At 49.8% G+C, this 19008-nt stretch overlaps 1 protein-coding gene across 1 annotated transcript in view; it reads right to left on the bottom strand.

The window, feature by feature from the left end:
* efhc2 (EF-hand domain (C-terminal) containing 2) overlaps positions 1–19008 on the bottom strand; it is a 218498-nt gene that overhangs the window by 160547 nt on the left and 38943 nt on the right. Inside the window, exon 4 of the mRNA XM_038802085.1 lies at positions 96–319. Within this exon, the coding sequence (XP_038658013.1) occupies positions 96–319 (224 nt within the window). The remainder of the gene's footprint in view (positions 1–95; positions 320–19008) is intronic.

Raw genomic sequence — 19008 nt, 5'->3', positions numbered from 1 at the left:
TAATATTGTTCAGATTAGAATATTATTTCATGGACATATTTGATAAGTTAATTTTCCAAATATACGTTTCCTCTGTTACAAAAGGTTGTTCTTACTTCTTCGCGCTTTGAAGTGTAAGGATCTTCAGGAATGCAGCCAGGTGGATTCAGTTTGACACCCATTTTCTGCAGAAAATTTTTTGTGAACTGGTCACAGTCTACAATCATAAATGTCTTGGAGTAGAAAACAATTTCTTGACAAATATTGAAGTGATCCACTGTGTAAAACTGATCATCATTTGGAATTGGAAGTGGAATACGATGACGATGGATTATAGTTCCTGAAACAACAGAAAATGTAGATTTAAGTGTGCTTTTTCCTGTTCCATCATCTTCCTTTATTAGCTGTTATGTTTTGGCTGCTTCCTGTCCTGCTCAGTGTACATCATTTTTGCTCTCATATCTTAGATCACTTTTAGGCAAAAATTTAACTCCAATGTTACAGTGGATGTTACTGCTGCCTCACAGTGCTAGGGACCCAGGTTTGATTCCAACCTTGGGTGACTGTCTCTGTGGAGTTTGTATGTTCTCCCCGTGTCTGCGTTGGTTTCCTCCAGCAATCCAAAGATGTGCAGGTTAGGTGGATTGGCCATGCTAAATTGTCCCTAAGAGTTCAAAGTTTAGGTGGGGTTAAAGGGATAGGGTGGGGGATTGGGCCTGGTCGGGTGCTCTTTCAGATGGTCGGTGCAGATGGGATCAATGGCCTCCTTCTGCACTATAGGAATTCTATGATTGTTTTGAGAGTTTAGCTAAGCTATCAGTAATGCACGTGGGATAACAGCAAAAGAAAAACTTAGGAGTTATTTTAACTGTCCACATTGTGGGTACAGGGCAAGCATGCAATTAAAATCACTGCTTAATATTTATTACTGCATTCCCGCTTACCTTATCTTTACCACACAGTTCTTTTTTAGTGAGGGGTGATGGGGGGGCTTCACGAATACATACAAATCAGGGTGCTATCATATAATTAGGATTCCTGTGTAATTTTCATACAAAATTATAGAAGTCCTGCATAGCGCCCTATCTGTCTCTAATATCTAGCAAGATCAACTCTCAGAGACACTGACATAACAAGGGAGATATACCTGCAGATAATTAAATCACAGGAACTATGTGCCATTATGTTTTTCGGAATGCCAGAAAAGTTTCTAGCTTCCTAAGCACTTTTCTTTTGCTATATGTGGGTGCTGCTTTGCCAGTGTTATTTATCTGGACGTGGGGTGAGAGGAAGTGGAGCTGCAGTACTCTCAACAATTAGCTGGGCCTATTAGAGGACAACAGCAGAGGCAGGGATGCTTCTAGGAAGATATACCCATCACAGTGTATATACCAAGAATTATTTTCTTGTATTTGCCTGGGCAACAGTGTATCAGAGACTATTCACCTACACAGGCTGTCACAGACTCCAATAGTTTCCTGCAACATCACCAGTGGCCTATCAAACCAGGGGACAATACTTTCTTTACCAGTGATACTGAAAAAGTCACCAGAGCTCTTAACACTTTACCACTGACTTTTTCCAGTCTGCTGCAGACGACAGTGTAATAATATGTATACAGGTGTCCCATTGAAGGGTTAATTATTACATCTCAGTGTAATTCAAACACAAGAGGGCACCAGTTCCCAGTATAAATATCAGAGCTCAGGGAATCTTGGATAGTTCAATGTTAGCAGAGGAATTGATCACAGCTCTAGCAATAGTTAGTTTAGCGAAATAAGTAGCACGAGTACCTCATTGGTTAATATTAGATGATAGATTACTGAATTAATAGTTGTAGCTCAGCAGAGTGTGCAAACTCAATTTAATTTAATCATTATTCAATAAATTAGTTTTGCTTCAATCTTAAGATTGTTGGTTTCTTTATCATCCACTCATCAAATCATTCTGGATCTCAAAACAAAGAATAACAACATATCAGATCAAAGTGCAATACACCAGACAGATCCCTAAATGCAGTGTACAAGTTTACTAAGCAGGTTACCAATGCTCTGCTTGCTGGAACTAAACAATGCATCACCATTCCATTGACCTCAACAGCCAACATTAGATTATTTGCAGCAGTAGCTAGTTTCCCTTATGTCCAATGTATCAATGACCATAAACACAGTGTGATCAATGCAGCAGGATCCCAGCAAGCAATATTCGTGGACTGGTAGGCTCCCATTCTATAAATGTTTAACTAATCTCCAATCAGAGGAACAGGGTCATGCAAGTTATTCAGGAAGCTGTAAGAATGTACTTACTCTTTGACCCTCAACTATCTCATAGAACCATAGAATACCTACAGTGCAGACGAAGGCCATTTGGCCCATCAAGACTTCAGTGACCCGCCGAAAGTGCATCCACTCAGACCCAATCCCCTTCCCTACCCATAGCCCCACTTAACATTTTGGACACTAAGGGGCAATTTAGCATAGCCAATCCACCTAACCTACAAATATTTTGATATTCCTTCCATCAATATGACAAGCTGGCTGCTAGGAGACGCGGCAACATTCTACACATCTGGCTCATGACTCTGTTCTGCAACCCCATTACACCTGAGCAACATTAGTATCAATCAATGCATGGAGACCATCAGGAAGATTAGTAAGAAACCCACAAAGCTGTTAAAGCAGATGTTTAGGTATCTGGATGGGTCTGCAAAAGGTCATTTGCATTGTAATACTCTGCTGCAGCCACATGGAGACCTACATTTGGAGAAGACAGAGCAACACCAGCAGTTCTTGAGGAAGCAATAGAAGAAGGAGGGGAGCTGGAGATGTGGGCGGGGGGGGGGGGATTGTATGCTGAGACAGACGTCAGCAGACTGTAAATAGAGAAACTTAAGAAGAAACCTTTGTGACTGTACAATAAATGAAAATGAATGGCAATGTATATAATTTTGAAAATGCCAATAAAAAGATTTTTTAAAATATATTTTTTTATTTGTTTTTTAACATATTATACCTAAAACAAAACACCCCCCGAGCCAACCACCACCTCCCGTTAACAGCTGCTTATAACCATCTCTTTAAAGTGTAGAATAAACAGGCCATATCTTGTGGAACCCCTAAATCTCCCCCCTCAAAGCAAACTTAAGCTTTTCCAAATACAGAAAGTCCATCAGGTCCCCAAGCTATACCAAGGCTTGGGGCGAAGAAGCTGACCTCCACCCCAACAAGACCCGCCTGCGAACAATCTGCAAGATGAAGGCTAAAACATCTGCCGCCACTCCCATCTGCAGGTCCGACACCCTAAATATGGCCCCCAGGGGACCAGGCTCCAAGTCTGTATGCAGGATCGCTGACATGGTACTGAGAAACGACCCGCAAAATTTCTCCAACTTAGGACAGAACTAGAACATATGCACATGGTTGGCCGGACCTCTCCGACACCACTCGCAAATGTCCTCCACCCTCTCAAACAACTGGCTCACCCTCGGCCTCATCAGGTGCACCATCTTTAACTGCATTAAAGCCAGCCTCGCACACGAGGTTGATGCACTATGGATGCATTGATGATGATCTTTCAGGAATCAGTGGAGTCAGGAAGGGTCCCAGAGGACTGTAAAATGGCTATTGCACACCCCTGTTTAAGAACAGAAGGAGGCAGAGAGGGAAAATTATGGGGGTCAGCCTGACATTGGCCGTTGTTAAGATTTTGGAGTGCATTATTAAGGATGAGATTGCGGAGTACTTGGAAGTACATGGTAAAATAGGACTGAGTCAGCACGGCTTCATCAAGGGGAGGTCATACTTGATAAATCTGTTAGAATTCTTTGAGGAGGTAATGAGGAAGTTAGACAAAGAAGAGCCAGTGGTTGTGATCTATTTGGATTTCCAGAAGGCCTTTTACAAGGTGCCGTACAGGAGACTGCTAAATGCAATAAGAGCCCATGGTGTTCGGGGCAAGGTACTGGCATGAATAAAGGATTGGCTGACTGGCAGAAGGCAAAGAGTGGGAATAAAGGAGTCTTTTTCAGGATGAGTGATAAAGCCAGGGGAGTCCAACGAGATTCTTAAAAGTCCTTTATTTCAGCAACAGCATCATACATGCACAGGGCCCGGTTACCTTTCACCGGATCCTCATTCCTTTTTTAGCAGGCTCTACAGCCGCCAGCATTTTATGCTAGTGCTGGGTTTACTCAGTCCAATTGAGCACGGGGAACAATCATCCCCAGCTGGATCAGTCCTGTGCAGGTTACTACACCCCTACCCCCCACCACCCCGCCAAAGTCCAAAACCACTCGCAAGGACGACCATTGAGAAGGAGAGGACCAAACGGGTGCCCGTTTACAAAACATGATACAAAATCTCGTAGTTGTAGGTGGAGAACTCGATCCTCCACTTCAAGCTCTTATCGTTTTTGATCTTGCCCCGCTGCGTGTTGTTGAACATGAAGGCAACTGACCGTTGGTCAGTGAGGAGAGTGAATCTCCTGATCTGAATCTTCTGAGCTTCTGGAATTTGGTCTGGCACAGACCCGATGTACGCTTCGAAACAGGCTAGCCAATGTTGAAAGTCCTTTTTGGCGTTGTCTGATTGCGGATCCAGCTGCAGGCGAATCCGGCTTGATGCAGAGGTCCATCTTCTGAAAACTTAGTGTAATAAATTGATGTACAATCAATTACACAAAGTCGAGAGTTGGATGCAATCGAGGCTTTATTACACTAAGATGTGTGACCTCCTACAGCAGCTGACGAAGTGGCTGCTGCACTGGGAGCACACATATTTATACTCTGCGTACTGGGCGGAGCTAGGAGGCAGGGAACTATCCCCGTACCTGTAGTACAGGGCCTTACCACACAACACCTACACCGTCATCCTCTATATCATAGAATCATAGAATCATAGAATTTACAGTGCAGGAGGCCATTCAGCCCATCGAGTCTGCACCAGCTCTTGGAAAGAGCACCCTACCCAAGCCCACACCTCCACCCTATCCCCATAACCCAGTACCTCACCCAACACTAAGGGCAATTTTTGGATACTAAGGGCAATTTATCATGGCCAATCCACCTAACCTGCACATCTTTGGACTGTGGGAGGAAACCGGAGCACCCGGAGGAAACCCACGCACACACGGGGAGGATGCGCAGACTCCGCACAGACAGTGACCCAAGCCGGAATCGAACCTGGGACCCTGGAGCTGTGAAGCGATTGTGCTATCCACAATGCTACCGTGCTGCCCAATATATACAATATATACATCAGTGGTGACTACCACAGTTAAAATGCCGGTTCAGTTGGCAATTAGGAAGGTAAATACAGTTATCATTCATTTCAAGAGTGTTAGAATATAAGAGCAGTGATGTACTGTTGAGGCTGTAAAAGGCTCTGGTCTGACCCCATTTGGAATATTATGAGCGGTTTAGGGCCCTGAGCCTAAGGAAGGATGTGCTGGCGTTGGAGACGGTCCAGAGGAGGTTCACAGAAATGATCCCCGCAATGGAGAACTTGTCTTATGAGGAGTGGTTGAGGACTCTATTCTTGATGGAAGGGGGATCTCATTGAAACTTACAGAATACTGAGAGTCCTGGATAGAGTGAACATGGAAAGGATGTTTCCACTAGTAGGAGAAACTAGAACTGAGGGCACAGTGTCAGACTGAAGGCATGGTCCTTTAAAACAGAGAGGAGCAGGAATTTATTCAGCTAGAGGATCGTGAATCTGTGAAACTCATTGCCTTAGAAGGCTACGCAAGGCACTGAGTGCCTTTAAGATAGAGATAAATAGATTCTTGATTAATAAGGGGGTCAGGGTTATGGGGTGAAGGCAGGAGAGTGGGGCTGAGTGATGTATCAGCCATGATTGAATGGCGGAGTAGACTCGATGGGCCAAATGGCCTAATTATGCTCCAATGTTTTATGGTCTTAAGTATCTGGCCAGCCATTACAGTCATATAAGGGAAAGAGCAGCACCAGACCTGTGATGAAGAAGAACCATTACTTGATCGACACTCACAATCACTAGCTCAAATACTGGCACTGCACGTACCTTAGAGAGTAATACCGTACCAAGGTCTGCATGTGGGGAATCACTGAGCATGAGTGGGCTGAAGCCAGATCTGGAGAGGATAGTTTGTGTGCCAGCTTACTGAAGGGTGAGGCCATAGACAAGTTCTTCTGCATGGGATTCAGATGAGGACTTCAGTGGGGTAGCATTCAAGAGAACGTCGATGATCATGCACACTAAGATGTCTGGCATATTGGCAGACCTCTCAGATCACACTTTGTGACTGATAAAGAGCATGGAGGAGCCCAGCTACAACTTGATGCTTCAAGGCATCATGTGCAGCTTGGAGTCCATCCATTCCAACATGATAGCGCTGGCCAACAACACTTGCAGCTTCCGCCTGTGATGCAGTACCTGGTGGTCACTGTCTTGACTTCTATCTTAGCACAGACAGAAAGCACCCAAATATCTCAGTGCTGCAGTGGAAGCTTGAAGTCATGAGAATCAGAGAATCCATAGAATCCCTACAGCGCAGAAGGAAGCCTTTCGGGCCATTGAGTCTGCACCAGCCCTCTGAAAGAGCACTCTATGTAGGCCCATTCCCCCGTCCCGATCCCCGTAACCCCACCTAACCTATGGACACTATGGGCAATTTAGCATGGTCAATCTACCTAACCTGCATATCTTTGGAATGTGGGAGGAATCTGGAGCACCCAGAGGAAACCCACGCAGACATGGGGAGAATCTACAGACTCCACACAGACAATCACCCAAGATTGGGAATCAAACTCAGATCCCTGGCGAAGTGAGGCAGCAGTGCTAACCACTGTGTCGCCATACTCTCCATGAGACCCATGTTTGGTGTCATGTAGGCTCAGGTTACTACCATAATGGCTTTGGAACTCAGTGCTCAGGATAGAACTGGTCCCCCATCAGATTACTAACATTGCTGAGAAATCCTCCTTTAAAAATACTAAGGAAATAAGCAGTGGCTCCGTTGTGCACAATTTTGCTGTCTTCTCACAGGGTGACAACATCTGTGTTCCCATCACTGCCTCTCTATGAGTGCACTTGCTGTTGTTTCAGTCAACTAACCTGGTCTGCTGCCGCTCATGCCAAGGTGATGCAGTTTGAACCAGGCCGGGAAAGCCCTGAGCTGCTCAAGGTTATTCTGCAAAGCCTTGGAGAATTTATAATGGGGGGATAAAGAAATGGCTGAGTAACTAAATACATACTTTGGTTCTGTATTTACAAATGAGGATAAAATAAGATACCAAAAATGTTGGGGAACACAGGGTTTAGTGAGAGGGAGGAACTGAAGATCAATATTGGTAGAGCAGAGGCCCCGACTGTAGAGCTCCAGGCGGAGAGGAAAAAGCTACAAATGGACTTTGACCTGCTCTCCATAAGGAAAGCGGTACACCAACTCCACCAGACAAGGGGGACCCTATACGAATACGGAGACAAAGCCAGCCGCCTGCGGGCACACTAGCTGAGAATGCAGGCAGCCACTAGAGAGATGGCGCAAATTAGAGACAACAGAGGCACATTAGAAACAGGCCCAGATAGGGTGGCACTTGGCACAGTGGTTAGCCTATGGCGCTGAGGACCCAGGTTCGAATCCCAGTCCTGGGTCACTGTCCTTGGGGAATTTGCACATTCTCCCCATGTCTATGTGGGTTTCATCCCCACAACCCAAAAATGTGCAGGTGAGGTGGATTGGCCACGCTAAAATTGCCCCTTAATTGGAAAAGAAAATTGGAAATCTAAATTAATTTTTTTTCAAGAAATCTACATACTAATCAATTGTCCTCGCTACCCTCACACAAAATACCAGACCTAACAGCCCTATATCTAAACTCCAGGCCGGCCGTTGGGTCGGCACCCTCTCCAGCACCACATCTACCAGATGCGGGACATGACATGAAATAACAATAGCAGAATATTACGCTTCCTGAACCCCGGCAACAGAGATCTCCCCATAATAAAGAAATCAGTGTGTGGTGATCCTCGCCTGAGTCACCAGGGGGCAGCGCGGGGACACCCATAAAAGGAACGCCGAAGGCCCGCCTCCGCCACTTGGAACCGGAGGGGTTGGAGTGGCAAGAGGTGCAAGAAGCTGGAGGGTGCTAGTCTGTTTGGGGCCTAGTTGCAGAACATTGAAGAGCAGCCTTTTTATCAAGTGTAATCTGTAATTTATTGTGGGACACAATAAATCATCCTTAACCTAAAGACGACTTCGAGCATTCTTTCAAGAAGCATAACATGGTACAGGAGTGGATTCTCTGAACAGAGGGAACCAGCGCTACCAGCAAGACAAAGAAAGACAAAGACAGCAGACAAAGAAGAAGCACCAGCAACAGGCAGGCCACCAGACTTTGCAGCCTCTCAATTTCAGACGACTTTCTGCAACAATGGAACACACGGTACTTCCAGCGCCAATGAGAGCTACAGGTAATTTAAATTATAATTGGAAAATGTTCAAACAACAATTTGAAATGTACTTGTTAGCTCAGGACTTACATACAGCCACCGATGGAAAGAAAATTGCACTTTTAATCACATCGTGTGGCCAGCAACTGGTAGACACATATAACTCGTTCACATATGCGGATACTGAAGACAAAACTAAGTTTCAAGTGATAATGGCAAAATTGGATGAACACTATAAGTCTCAATCCAATGAAATCATTGAAAGATTCACCCTCCGTCACAGACTCCAAAAACAAGGGGAGACTATCACCCACTTGGTCACAGAGTTACGCTTGCTGGCACAAGGCTGCAACTTTGGTGATTTAACAAACTCACTCATCAGAGATCAGCTAATCTATGGTCTTGCTGACAAAAAACTAAGAGACTCACTATTACTGCAAAACGATTTAACACTAAAAACTACCATAGAAAAATGCTTGTTACAGGAGCAGAAAATGCAGCAGGTACAGGAGCTATTTGAAAAACATACCTTACAAAACATCCACCACGAGGACGATATAAAGATGGTGAATTCCCCTCACAGGTCGTCTCTTCCGTTTTCCAGGCCGTCTCTTCCGTTCTCTGGCCCGTCTGCGCATGCGCACCGTCCTGAAAGACGCGATCCCGGAAGTGATCGGTCCGCGCATGCGCACTACTCGCAATACCGGCCCTGGTCTGAAAACCGCAATGCGCATGCGCGAACGCAGCATACGCATGACGTCATGACGTGTCATTACTGCGGCTCCTCCCACTTAAAAGGGCAATGTCCTGCCCAAGGAAAAAGGTGCAGAAAGTGTTCAAAAATGAATCACTTTGCCTCCCAATGTCAATCCACAGCTAAATTTCACTCGTCCACTCAACGGCATGGCAACCTGAAAGTCCGCACGGTTGATGTCACGAACACTCAGGCTCCCGGCGACAATTTTTCCGACCATGAAGAATTCAACTCCTGGGAGCACACGTACAGCATTGGCATTATTAATGCCACAGCGGGACCACAGGAGCTGACGACACAACCTCGACACGTGCATGCCATCAACTCTGCAAGTGAATGGACTGCCACGGTGCACGTACAGGACTTCCCCATCACGTTCAAACTGGACACGGGAGCCTCAGCAAACTTGCTAACGAGCAAAGATCTCGCATCGGTCCCAGGGACGCACGAGGTGTTACCTGCAGCATGCAAGCTCACTGACTACAACGGCAACCCGATCATCTCCAAGGGATCCTGCCACCTACAAGTTGCCAACAAAACTGTCGTAACAGGCCTACGCTTTGAGATTGTGGAAGACAACAGGTCCTCGCTGCTCGGCGCTCAAGCCTGCAAGGATTTGCAGCTCATTCAGCGGATTTTCATGCACACGGCTGCATCATCACGCATTTACGAGGACATACAGCTGCTACTCACCGACTACCCCGACGTTTTCTCGGGCATGGGTACACTGCCCTACACGTACAGAATCTTGCTCAAAGAGACAGCCATACCGGTTGTTCATGCCCCACGGAGGGTCCCGGCTCCATTGCGGGACAAGCTAAAAGCCGAACTTCAGCGTCTCCAGACTCAAGGCGTCATCTCAAGAGTCACACAGCCGACCGACTGGGTCAGCTCGCTGGTGTGCGTCAAGAAGCCGTCTGGTGAACTTCGGATCTGTCTAGATCCCAAAGACCTGAATAAGAACATTCGCAGGGAACACTACCCGATCCCCAAGCGCGAGGAAATCACGAGCGAAATGGCAAACGCTCGCATCTTCACCAAGCTTGATGCCTCACAGGGTTTCTGGCAAATGCAGCTCGATGAGTCCAGCCGCCTGCTATGCACCTTCAACACGCCGTTTGGAAGGTACTGCTATAATCGGATGCCCTTCGGCATTATATCTGCATCCGAAATCTTCCACAGAATCATGGAGCAGATGGTAGAAGGCATCGAAGGCGTACGTGTCTATGTGGATGACATCATCATATGGTCGGCGACGGAGAAAGACCATATTGTGAGGGTGAAGCAAGTCTTCCAGAGGATACACCACTTTGGACTCAAGCTCAACCGGGCCAAGTGCACTTTCGCACAGTCCTCTCTGACATTCCTGGGCGACACAATCTCAGAGCACGGGGTGAAGCCGGACGCTGAGAAGATCGCTGCAATTCAGAGCATGCAGCGACCACAGGACAAGAAAGCGGTTCTAAGGTTCCTGGGATTCGTCAACTTCCTTGGTAAATTCATACCCAACCTGGCAGCACGGACAAAGGCGTTGAGGAACGTGACACGGAAGGACACAGAGTTTGCCTGGACCCAGGCTCACCAGGCTGAATGGGATGATCTAAGATACCAGCTGATGGCAGCTCCAACGCTTGCATTTTTTGACCCGGTGAAACCTACCAAGATCTCCACTGACGCCAGTCAACATGGGATTGGTGCTGTGCTACTGCAACAGGATGACCAGTTGGACTGGGTTCCAGTGGCTTACGCTTCACGGGCGATGACCGCCACAGAGTGCAGGTATGCACAGATAGAAAAGGAGTGCCTAGGGCTAATAACAGGAGTGACCAAATTCCACCACTATGTGTACGGTCTCCCCACTTTCATCGTGGAAACGGATCATAGGCCGCTGGTCAATATCATTGACAAGGACCTCAATGATATGACGCCGCGCCTACAGCGCATGATGATGAAGTTGCGCAGGTACGACTTCACGCTGGTCTACACCCCTGGCAAGGACCTTGTGATAGCTGACACGTTATCACGAGCCATGGACGCTGACAACCCGCCACTGGCGTCCATCAATGATGTGGAAGCTCATGCACAGTGGTGCAAGGAGACGCTCCCGGCAACGGATGAGAAGCTGCAGCAAATTCGTCAGGCGACACAGGAGGACGCCACCCTCCTTCAAGTCCTACACAACCTGCAGCATGGCTGGCCAAAGGGGCGGTGCCCACAGTTCCAGAATGTCAAGACTGAACTATCCGTGGTCGATGGCATTATACTGCGGAACGACAGGATCGTCATTCCAATGGCTCTCCGGGCGGACATCCTCCACAGGATTCACGAAGGGCACCTTGGTGCCGAAAAATGCAAAAGGAGAGCGCGCCAATCTGTTTACTGGCCAGGGATTAACGAGGACATCACCAACATGGTGCTCTCCTGTGACACGTGCCAAAGACATCGACCGGCACAATGCAAGGAGCCACTGCAGCAGCATGAGATGGCCACGTCACCATGGGACAAAGTGGGCATTGATTTGTTCCACTCCATGGGCCGCAACTATGTCCTGATCATTGACTACTTCTCCAACTTCCCGGAAGTCCTGCAACTCCCGGATCTCACAGCAGCAGCCGTCATCAAGGCCTGCAAAGAAACTTTCTCCAGGCATGGCATCCCACGGACGGTCATGTCCGACAATGGTCCTTGTTTTGCCAGCTGGGAGTGGACGGACTTCGCCAAGATTTACAATTTCCAGCACACAACGTCGAGTCCCCACTTTCCGCAATCGAATGGCAGGGTGGAGAAAGGTGTCCACATAGTCAAGCAACTCATCAGCAAGGCTGCGGACTCCAAATCTGACGTACACTTGGCCCTCCTATCGTACCGTTCGTCACCTTTGAGCTCGGGATTATCACCAGCTCAGATGCTTTTCAACAGGGATGTGCGGACAACTTTACCAGCGCTACACTTCACCAATCCTGATCACTCGCCTGTCCTGGATCAAATGCGTCAACAGCGCCAAGCGCAAAAGCAGCACTATGACAAGCAGGCCAAGGTACTGCCACCGTTGGCCATCGGCGACACAGTGAGGCTGCGAAACCCAGCTGGGGGTTGGTCCAAAATGGCGGTGGTCCTCCGCCTAACATCGCCACGGTCCTACGTCGTGCAGTCGGATGATGGAACAATGGTTCGACGAAATCGGCGAGACCTTCTGAAGGTCACACCTCGTCCACGGGTCCTTCCGACACTCGATCTGCAGGACACACTGGATCCACAGGACACGGTCATACATCTTCCTGACACCCCAGCAGCAGATGTCCGCACGGACACAAACGACCCTGGATCTCCAAGCCCACTCAGGAGGTCTACACGGATCAGACGTGCACCTGACCGTCTGAACCTGTGAACATGGACTGACAAATGCATCGCCCTGCCCTGTTCTGTGTATATACATATATAAACCTAACTCTTTACCTTTGTGTTTTACTACAGCTCTGCAACTACGAAAAAAAAAAAAAAAAAAAAAAAGTGAAGAAGGGGGATGTGGTGATCCTCGCCTGAGTCACCAGGGGGCAGCGCGGGGACACCCATAAAAGGAACGCCGAAGGCCCGCCTCCGCCACTTGGAACCGGAGGGGTTGGAGTGGCAAGAGGTGCAAGAAGCTGGAGGGTGCTAGTCTGTTTGGGGCCTAGTTGCAGAACATTGAAGAGCAGCCTTTTTATCAAGTGTAATCTGTAATTTATTGTGGGACACAATAAATCATCCTTAACCTAAAGACGACTTCGAGCATTCTTTCAAGAAGCATAACACAGTGAACTAATAAAACTTATGCTCCAGCATAACCTGCCATGGATCCCCCCCCCTCCCCCCAAACTCTCTCATAAACGCTGCCCAAGCCTTTGCCCCCCTCTCCCCCGGATGGGACAAAGACTTTGGCTTGGACCCATCCACCTTTGGATCCCAAATTATAATCCAACCATTCCCCGGGATCAATTGGTGCGTATTCATATTGGGGATAGTCGCCACCACCCTCTTCACTACCTCATCCCAAATTGAAACATATACATTAACTAAAACTACCGATCTGTCCTCCAACACCCCCCAAAGCCATCACATATCTGCCCCCCTGAGCCGCCACCACCTTCTGCATCTGCTTTTATTGATTAGGATTGCCACCGTCCGGGCCCTACTATCAAAGCCCGAGTGAAATACCTAACTTACCCAGCCCTTACAGAGACTTACCCGGTCCTTCACCTGCAAGTGAGTCTCCTGCAACAGCACCACTCTTGCTATTTTACTGGGCCACCTAGTCGCCACACATTCCATGTCACCAACATCCCCCTCCCCTTGGATCAACCATCACCCCTATGGGGGATGCACCCATCCCCCCACCACACACTGACCAGACGCCCCCACCCAAGCTGGCACCTAGCCCCACCCATCAGGTGGGACAAAGAACACACCTCAGTCACTGTCAGCAACCTATGCCTCGCCTCCCCCACCCCTATCCCAAAAGCCCCCCAATTACCCCTCTCGAAACTGCTCCTAACTCCACCACCCCCATCCGTCCACCATTCACACCTCTTAGGCTGGACCTGGCAGAGAAAGGATTGTTTGGCTGTCTTTTGTGTGCCTCCAAGTGTGAAAGTTGGCAAAAGCCCTGGAAGGATCCAGAGGCAAACTCATTGAGGGTGATGGTGGCTTTGGCATCTGCTGCAAAGCATGGCCACCAGGGTCTAGTTTGTTTTTTAAACAGACAATTTTATTGAGGTATTTTTGGCATTGTAAACAGTACCAATATGCATTAGTGTGCAGATATCAATTACAAAAAACATAGTGCAAATAACAGTACCACTCTCGCAGATAGACCCACCTATTCTTCCCCCCCACTCTACACTATTCTACCCCCCCCCCCCCCCCCCCCCCCCCACCACTGACGATTAGTTCCCCGTGAAGAAGTCGATGAACGGTTGCCACCTCCGGGCAAACCCCGATAGTGATCCTTGTAAGGCGAACTTGATTTTTTCCAAGCCGAGAAAGCTTGCCATGTCCGACAGCCATACTTCGGTCTTTGGGAGCTTTGAGTCCCTCCAGGCCAACAGTATCCGTCGCCGGGCTATCAGGGAAGCAAAGGCCACAACGCGGCCTCTATCCCCTCCTGTACTCCCGGGTCTTCCGACACCCCAAAAATCGCCACTTCTGGACTCATCGCCACCCTTGTTTTCAGTACCCGGGATATGACGTCCACAAATCCCTGCCAGTATCCCCTGAGTTTTGGACATGCCCAGAACATGTGGACATGGTTCGCTGGTCCTCCCCCACATCTAGCACACTTGTCCTCCAGCCCAAAAAATTTGCTCATCCGGGCCACCGTCATGTGGGCCCGGTGAACCACCTTGAACTGAATCAGACCGAGCCTGGCACATGTTGCGGTTGCATTTACCCTCCTCAGAGCGTCTGCCCATTCGCCTCCCTCCAACTCCTCACCAAGCTCCTCCTCCCACTTAAGTTTCAGTTCCTCGGTCCCTGTGTCCTCCGCTCCCATAAGCTCCTTATAAATATCTGAGACTCTCCCCTCTCCTACCTCACCCCTGGAATTTACCCTGTCCTGGATCCCCCTTGGTGGGAGGCGTGGAAAGGACGGGACCTGTCTACGTACGAAATCCCGCACCTGCAAGTACCGAAAACCATTCCCCCTCGCCAGCCCGAACTTCTCCTCCAGCGCCCTCATGTTCGCGAAGCTCCCTTCCAGCAACAAGTCGCCCATCCTTCCCACCTCCACCAAGCTGGAAACCCGCCATCGACCTTCCCCGGGACAAATCGGTGGTTGTCACATATTGGGGACCAGACCGACGCTCCCACTTCCCCCGCATGCTTCCTCCATTGGCCCCAAATCTGAAAAGCCGTCACCACTACAGGGCTTGTGGAGTACCTGGCCGGGGGAAACGGCAGGGGAGCCATGGCCAGGGCTGCCAAGCTGGTGCCCCTGCACGAAGCAGCCTCCATCGATCCCAAACCGACCCCGTACCCACCATCCATTTCCTTATCATGGCTATGTTAGCCGCCCAGTAGTAGTTGTTGAGGTTCGGCAATGCCAGCCCCCCCCCCTCGCTACGGTTCCGTTCCAGCATCCCCCTCTTTACCCGCGGGGACTTCCCCGCCCAAACAAATCCCAGGATGATTTTATTGATTCTTTTAAAGAAGGACCGCGGAATGAAAATAGGGAGACACTGTAAAATAAACAGGAATCTCGGGAGGATCGTCATCTTCACTGTCTGTACTCTCCCCGCTAGTGACAGCGGGAGAGCATCCCACCTCCGAAACTCGCTCCTCATTTGCTCCACCAGCCTGGACAAGTTCAACCTATGCATCTTACCCCAGTCGCGCGCCACTTGTATCCCTAGATACCTAAAACTTTCCCCAACCAGCCTAAATGGTAGCTCCCTCAGCCTATTCTCCTGACCCCTCGCCTGTGTGGTGATCACAAGTTAACTAGATGCAATACAACTGAGCAAACACTAGAGGGGGCACGGGAGAGCCATATAAATAGACGGGGACAGGAAGTGAGGACACACTTCACAGAGGGCAGAACTTGGAGCAGGACACACACACACACACGCCAGCTAGGAGTACTGAATGTAGCCGTAGGTAACAGCTCTGAAGAGAGAACGAACTCACAATAAAGCATCTTCTCCACATTTGAGACTACGAGCTTTATTAAGACACGAGTAACAACACATGGTACCCAGGAGTGGCTTCAGATGCTTACTACAGGACAACTCAGTGGCAGATACAGAAAGCTCAAAATGGCATGGAAATCTCCTACTGGACATTTGACTTGGGAAGACATCGCTAATTCGAGGATGTGGTATGGATACCCAGATCAGCTGGACCAGACTGGCGTTGTAAGAAATGTCTGGAAAAGGTTTAAACAAATGTTTGATATTTATCTCACAGCTAATGATGTACAAGAAGCCTCAGACAACATTAAAATAGCAATTCTCACCGCAGGGCCTGTAAATAGGAAAGTGTATAATGGATTTAAATACTCAAAAGGTGAAGACAGAAACAGCTTACAAACGTTACTAAACAAATTTGAAGAGTACTGTGAGAAATTTGAACAGCAAGGCATGCTCAGAGGCCAAACTGCAGAGAGGCTGAGTGATGCAAAACTTAAAAAATCACGAAAAGAACAAGAAATCGCGAATGAAAAGTACAGATCAAAAAGAAGAAATAACAAGAATTTCTCACAAAGCCAAAACACTGAAACCCTGTCCACATCGGGAAGAGAAGATTACTTACAACTTTTAGAAATCCAGTCCTGGTGGGAAAGAAAAATCCCTAAAATCCGCGAAAAACGCGAAAAAATGGCGTCGGAGCACATTTTGCAGTCTCCGGAAAGCAAAGAACTACAAATCGCGTCTGCGCATGCGCCTGAACCGGAGGCCGCGCATGCGCAGTTTAAAAAAGATCGCGGTGCCGATCGTTATGCGCATGCGCAAGCCGCGCATGCGCAGTCAAAAAAAGTCTTGGTCGCGGATCGGCATGCGCATGCGCAAGCCGCGCATGTGCAATGGACACAGAACCGCACAGGGAAGGAAAGCCGATTTGCGCATGCGCAATTCATTCCTACGCGTGACGTCATGACGTCTGAGCATCCCGACCACGCCCACTTAAAAGGGAAATGCCGACCCCCCCAACAGGCCGGACGGCGGAGGAGGAGCGGGCGGCAACGGCGGAGGAGGAGCGGGCGGCAACGGCGGAGGAGGAGCGGGCGGCAACGGCGGAGGAGGAGCGGGCGGCAACGGCGGAGGAGGAGCGGGCGGCAACGGCGGAGGAGCGGGCGACAACGGAGGAGCAGCGGGCGGCAGCGGCGGGCGGCAGCGGAGGAGAAGCGGAGGAGGAGCGGGCGGCAGCCGAGGTGGAGCGGGCGGCGGCGGAAGGCGGAGGCGAGGAGCGACGGCGACAGGGAGGCCCAGCAGCGGCAGGTCCAACCCCTCTCTTCCCCCCCCCCCCCCCCCCACGCGGGCCGGGAACGGTGCGGCAGCGGCGGGCCCTCTTCCCCCCCCCCCCCCCCAAACCAGCAGCGGGACACCACCTTCCCCCCCCCAATCAGCAGCGGGGACACCAACCCCCCCCCCCCCCCCAACCAGCAGCGGGGACACCAACCCCCCCCCCCCCAACCCCCAACCAGCAGCGGGGACACCAACCCCCCCCCCCCAACCCCCAACCAGCAGCGGGGACACCAACCCCCCCCCCCCCCCAAACCAGCAGGGGGGACACCAACCCCCCCCCCCCAACCCCCAACCAGCAGCGGGGACCCCAACCCCCCCCCCCCCAACCAGCAGCCCCACTCGCCCCTCCCCCTCCCCCCAACTGCAGTGACCACCACGTGGCAAGGACAAAGGGGGACTCTCTCTCTCTCTCCTGGGCGAGTGGAGAGAGAAAACAAAAGAAAAAAGAGACTTATATTTCTGTTCTTTTTTTAAAATAAAAACCCAAAAGAAAACTGGTAAAGAGAAAAGGGGTGAAATAAAGGGGTAAAGGAAAGAAGGGGGGAAATAAATTTTTCATTTTAAAAAAAAAAATATATACATATATTTTTATATATATATATATATATAAATAAAATTAAAATAGGGTGCGGAAAAGGGGGAAAAGAAGAACAAGGAGAGAAGAAACGATGAAGGGGAAGGGGGAGAAAAAAATGCCAGAAGGGACCCAAGAGAAAGGGGGCACCGGAGGTGGACGGGGCAAAGGGCAAACCAGCTTGGGCGAACGAGTCAACACGCGAAGCAGCGGGAAGAATGTATCGCCGCATCCAAAAGGGCTGGACGGGCGGGCAACCTCTCCCCTGGGGTTAGAGGGGGGCGTGAATTGGAAGGAAGCCATTGCCGAGGTGGTGAGGGAGCAGCTGCAGGCAATCAAGGCAGAGTTAAAAGCAGACACAGAGGCCGCAGCACAGGCAGCAATGACCAGGGCCATGTCAGGGGTGCAGCAGGCTCTGACCAGAGTGGAGGAGAAAGTGGATGCCCAAGGGAAGATACTGGAAGCCCAAGGGAAGATACTGGAAGCCCAAGGGGCAACCATTAAAGAGCTGGAGAAGGCAGCGACTGACGTGAGCGACCGGGTCATGTCCCTGGAGAGGGAAATGGCGAAACTGAGTGCAACACAGGGGAGCCTGAAGGGCAGGGTAGACGGCCAGGAGATCAACTCGAGAAGGCAAAACATTAAGATAGTGGGCCTGCCAGAGGGGATAGAGGGTAGAAATCCCACAACATTCGTGGCTGCGATGCTGGGCTCCTTAGTGGGGCGGGAAGCTTTTCCCACCCCACCGGAAATGGACAGAGCTCATCGGTCACTGCGCCCGAAGCCCAAGGAAGGGGAAAAACCGAGAGCAGTTATAGCCAGACTGCACCGGTACCGGGATAGGGAGACAATCCTGCGCTGGGCCAAGGAGAATAGAGCCTGCAATTGGGACGGGCACGCCATCAGAATCTACGAGGATTTTGGAGCGGACATAGCTAAGAGACGGGCGGAGTTCAACAGAGCGAAAGCAGCTCTCTATAAGAACAAAGTACGTTTTGGTATGCTGTACCCAGCAAAACTCTGGGTCACATACCAACACAAGGAATATTTCTTTACAGCCCCTGCCGAGGCGAATAGATTCGTTGAGGAGCACGGGCTGGAAAAACGCCATGGGAAGTAGGGACGAGGGGCCCATGGCAAGGAGATACGTCATGCCGACGGGGGGGTGGGGAGGGGCGAGGCAAAGCCAGCCCCCTCCCCCCTGGCAGGAGCACCCAGGAAAAACAACCCAATGCCCAAGGGCCCGCTCCAGGTGGGAGGCCAGGCCCCGGC

The sequence above is a fragment of the Scyliorhinus canicula genome, chromosome 7, assembly GCF_902713615.1.
Source record: "Scyliorhinus canicula chromosome 7, sScyCan1.1, whole genome shotgun sequence".
Lineage (NCBI taxonomy): Eukaryota > Metazoa > Chordata > Chondrichthyes > Carcharhiniformes > Scyliorhinidae > Scyliorhinus > Scyliorhinus canicula.
The sequence above is the reverse complement of the archived record's forward strand: the minus strand, read 5'-3'. Positions and strand labels throughout refer to the sequence as shown.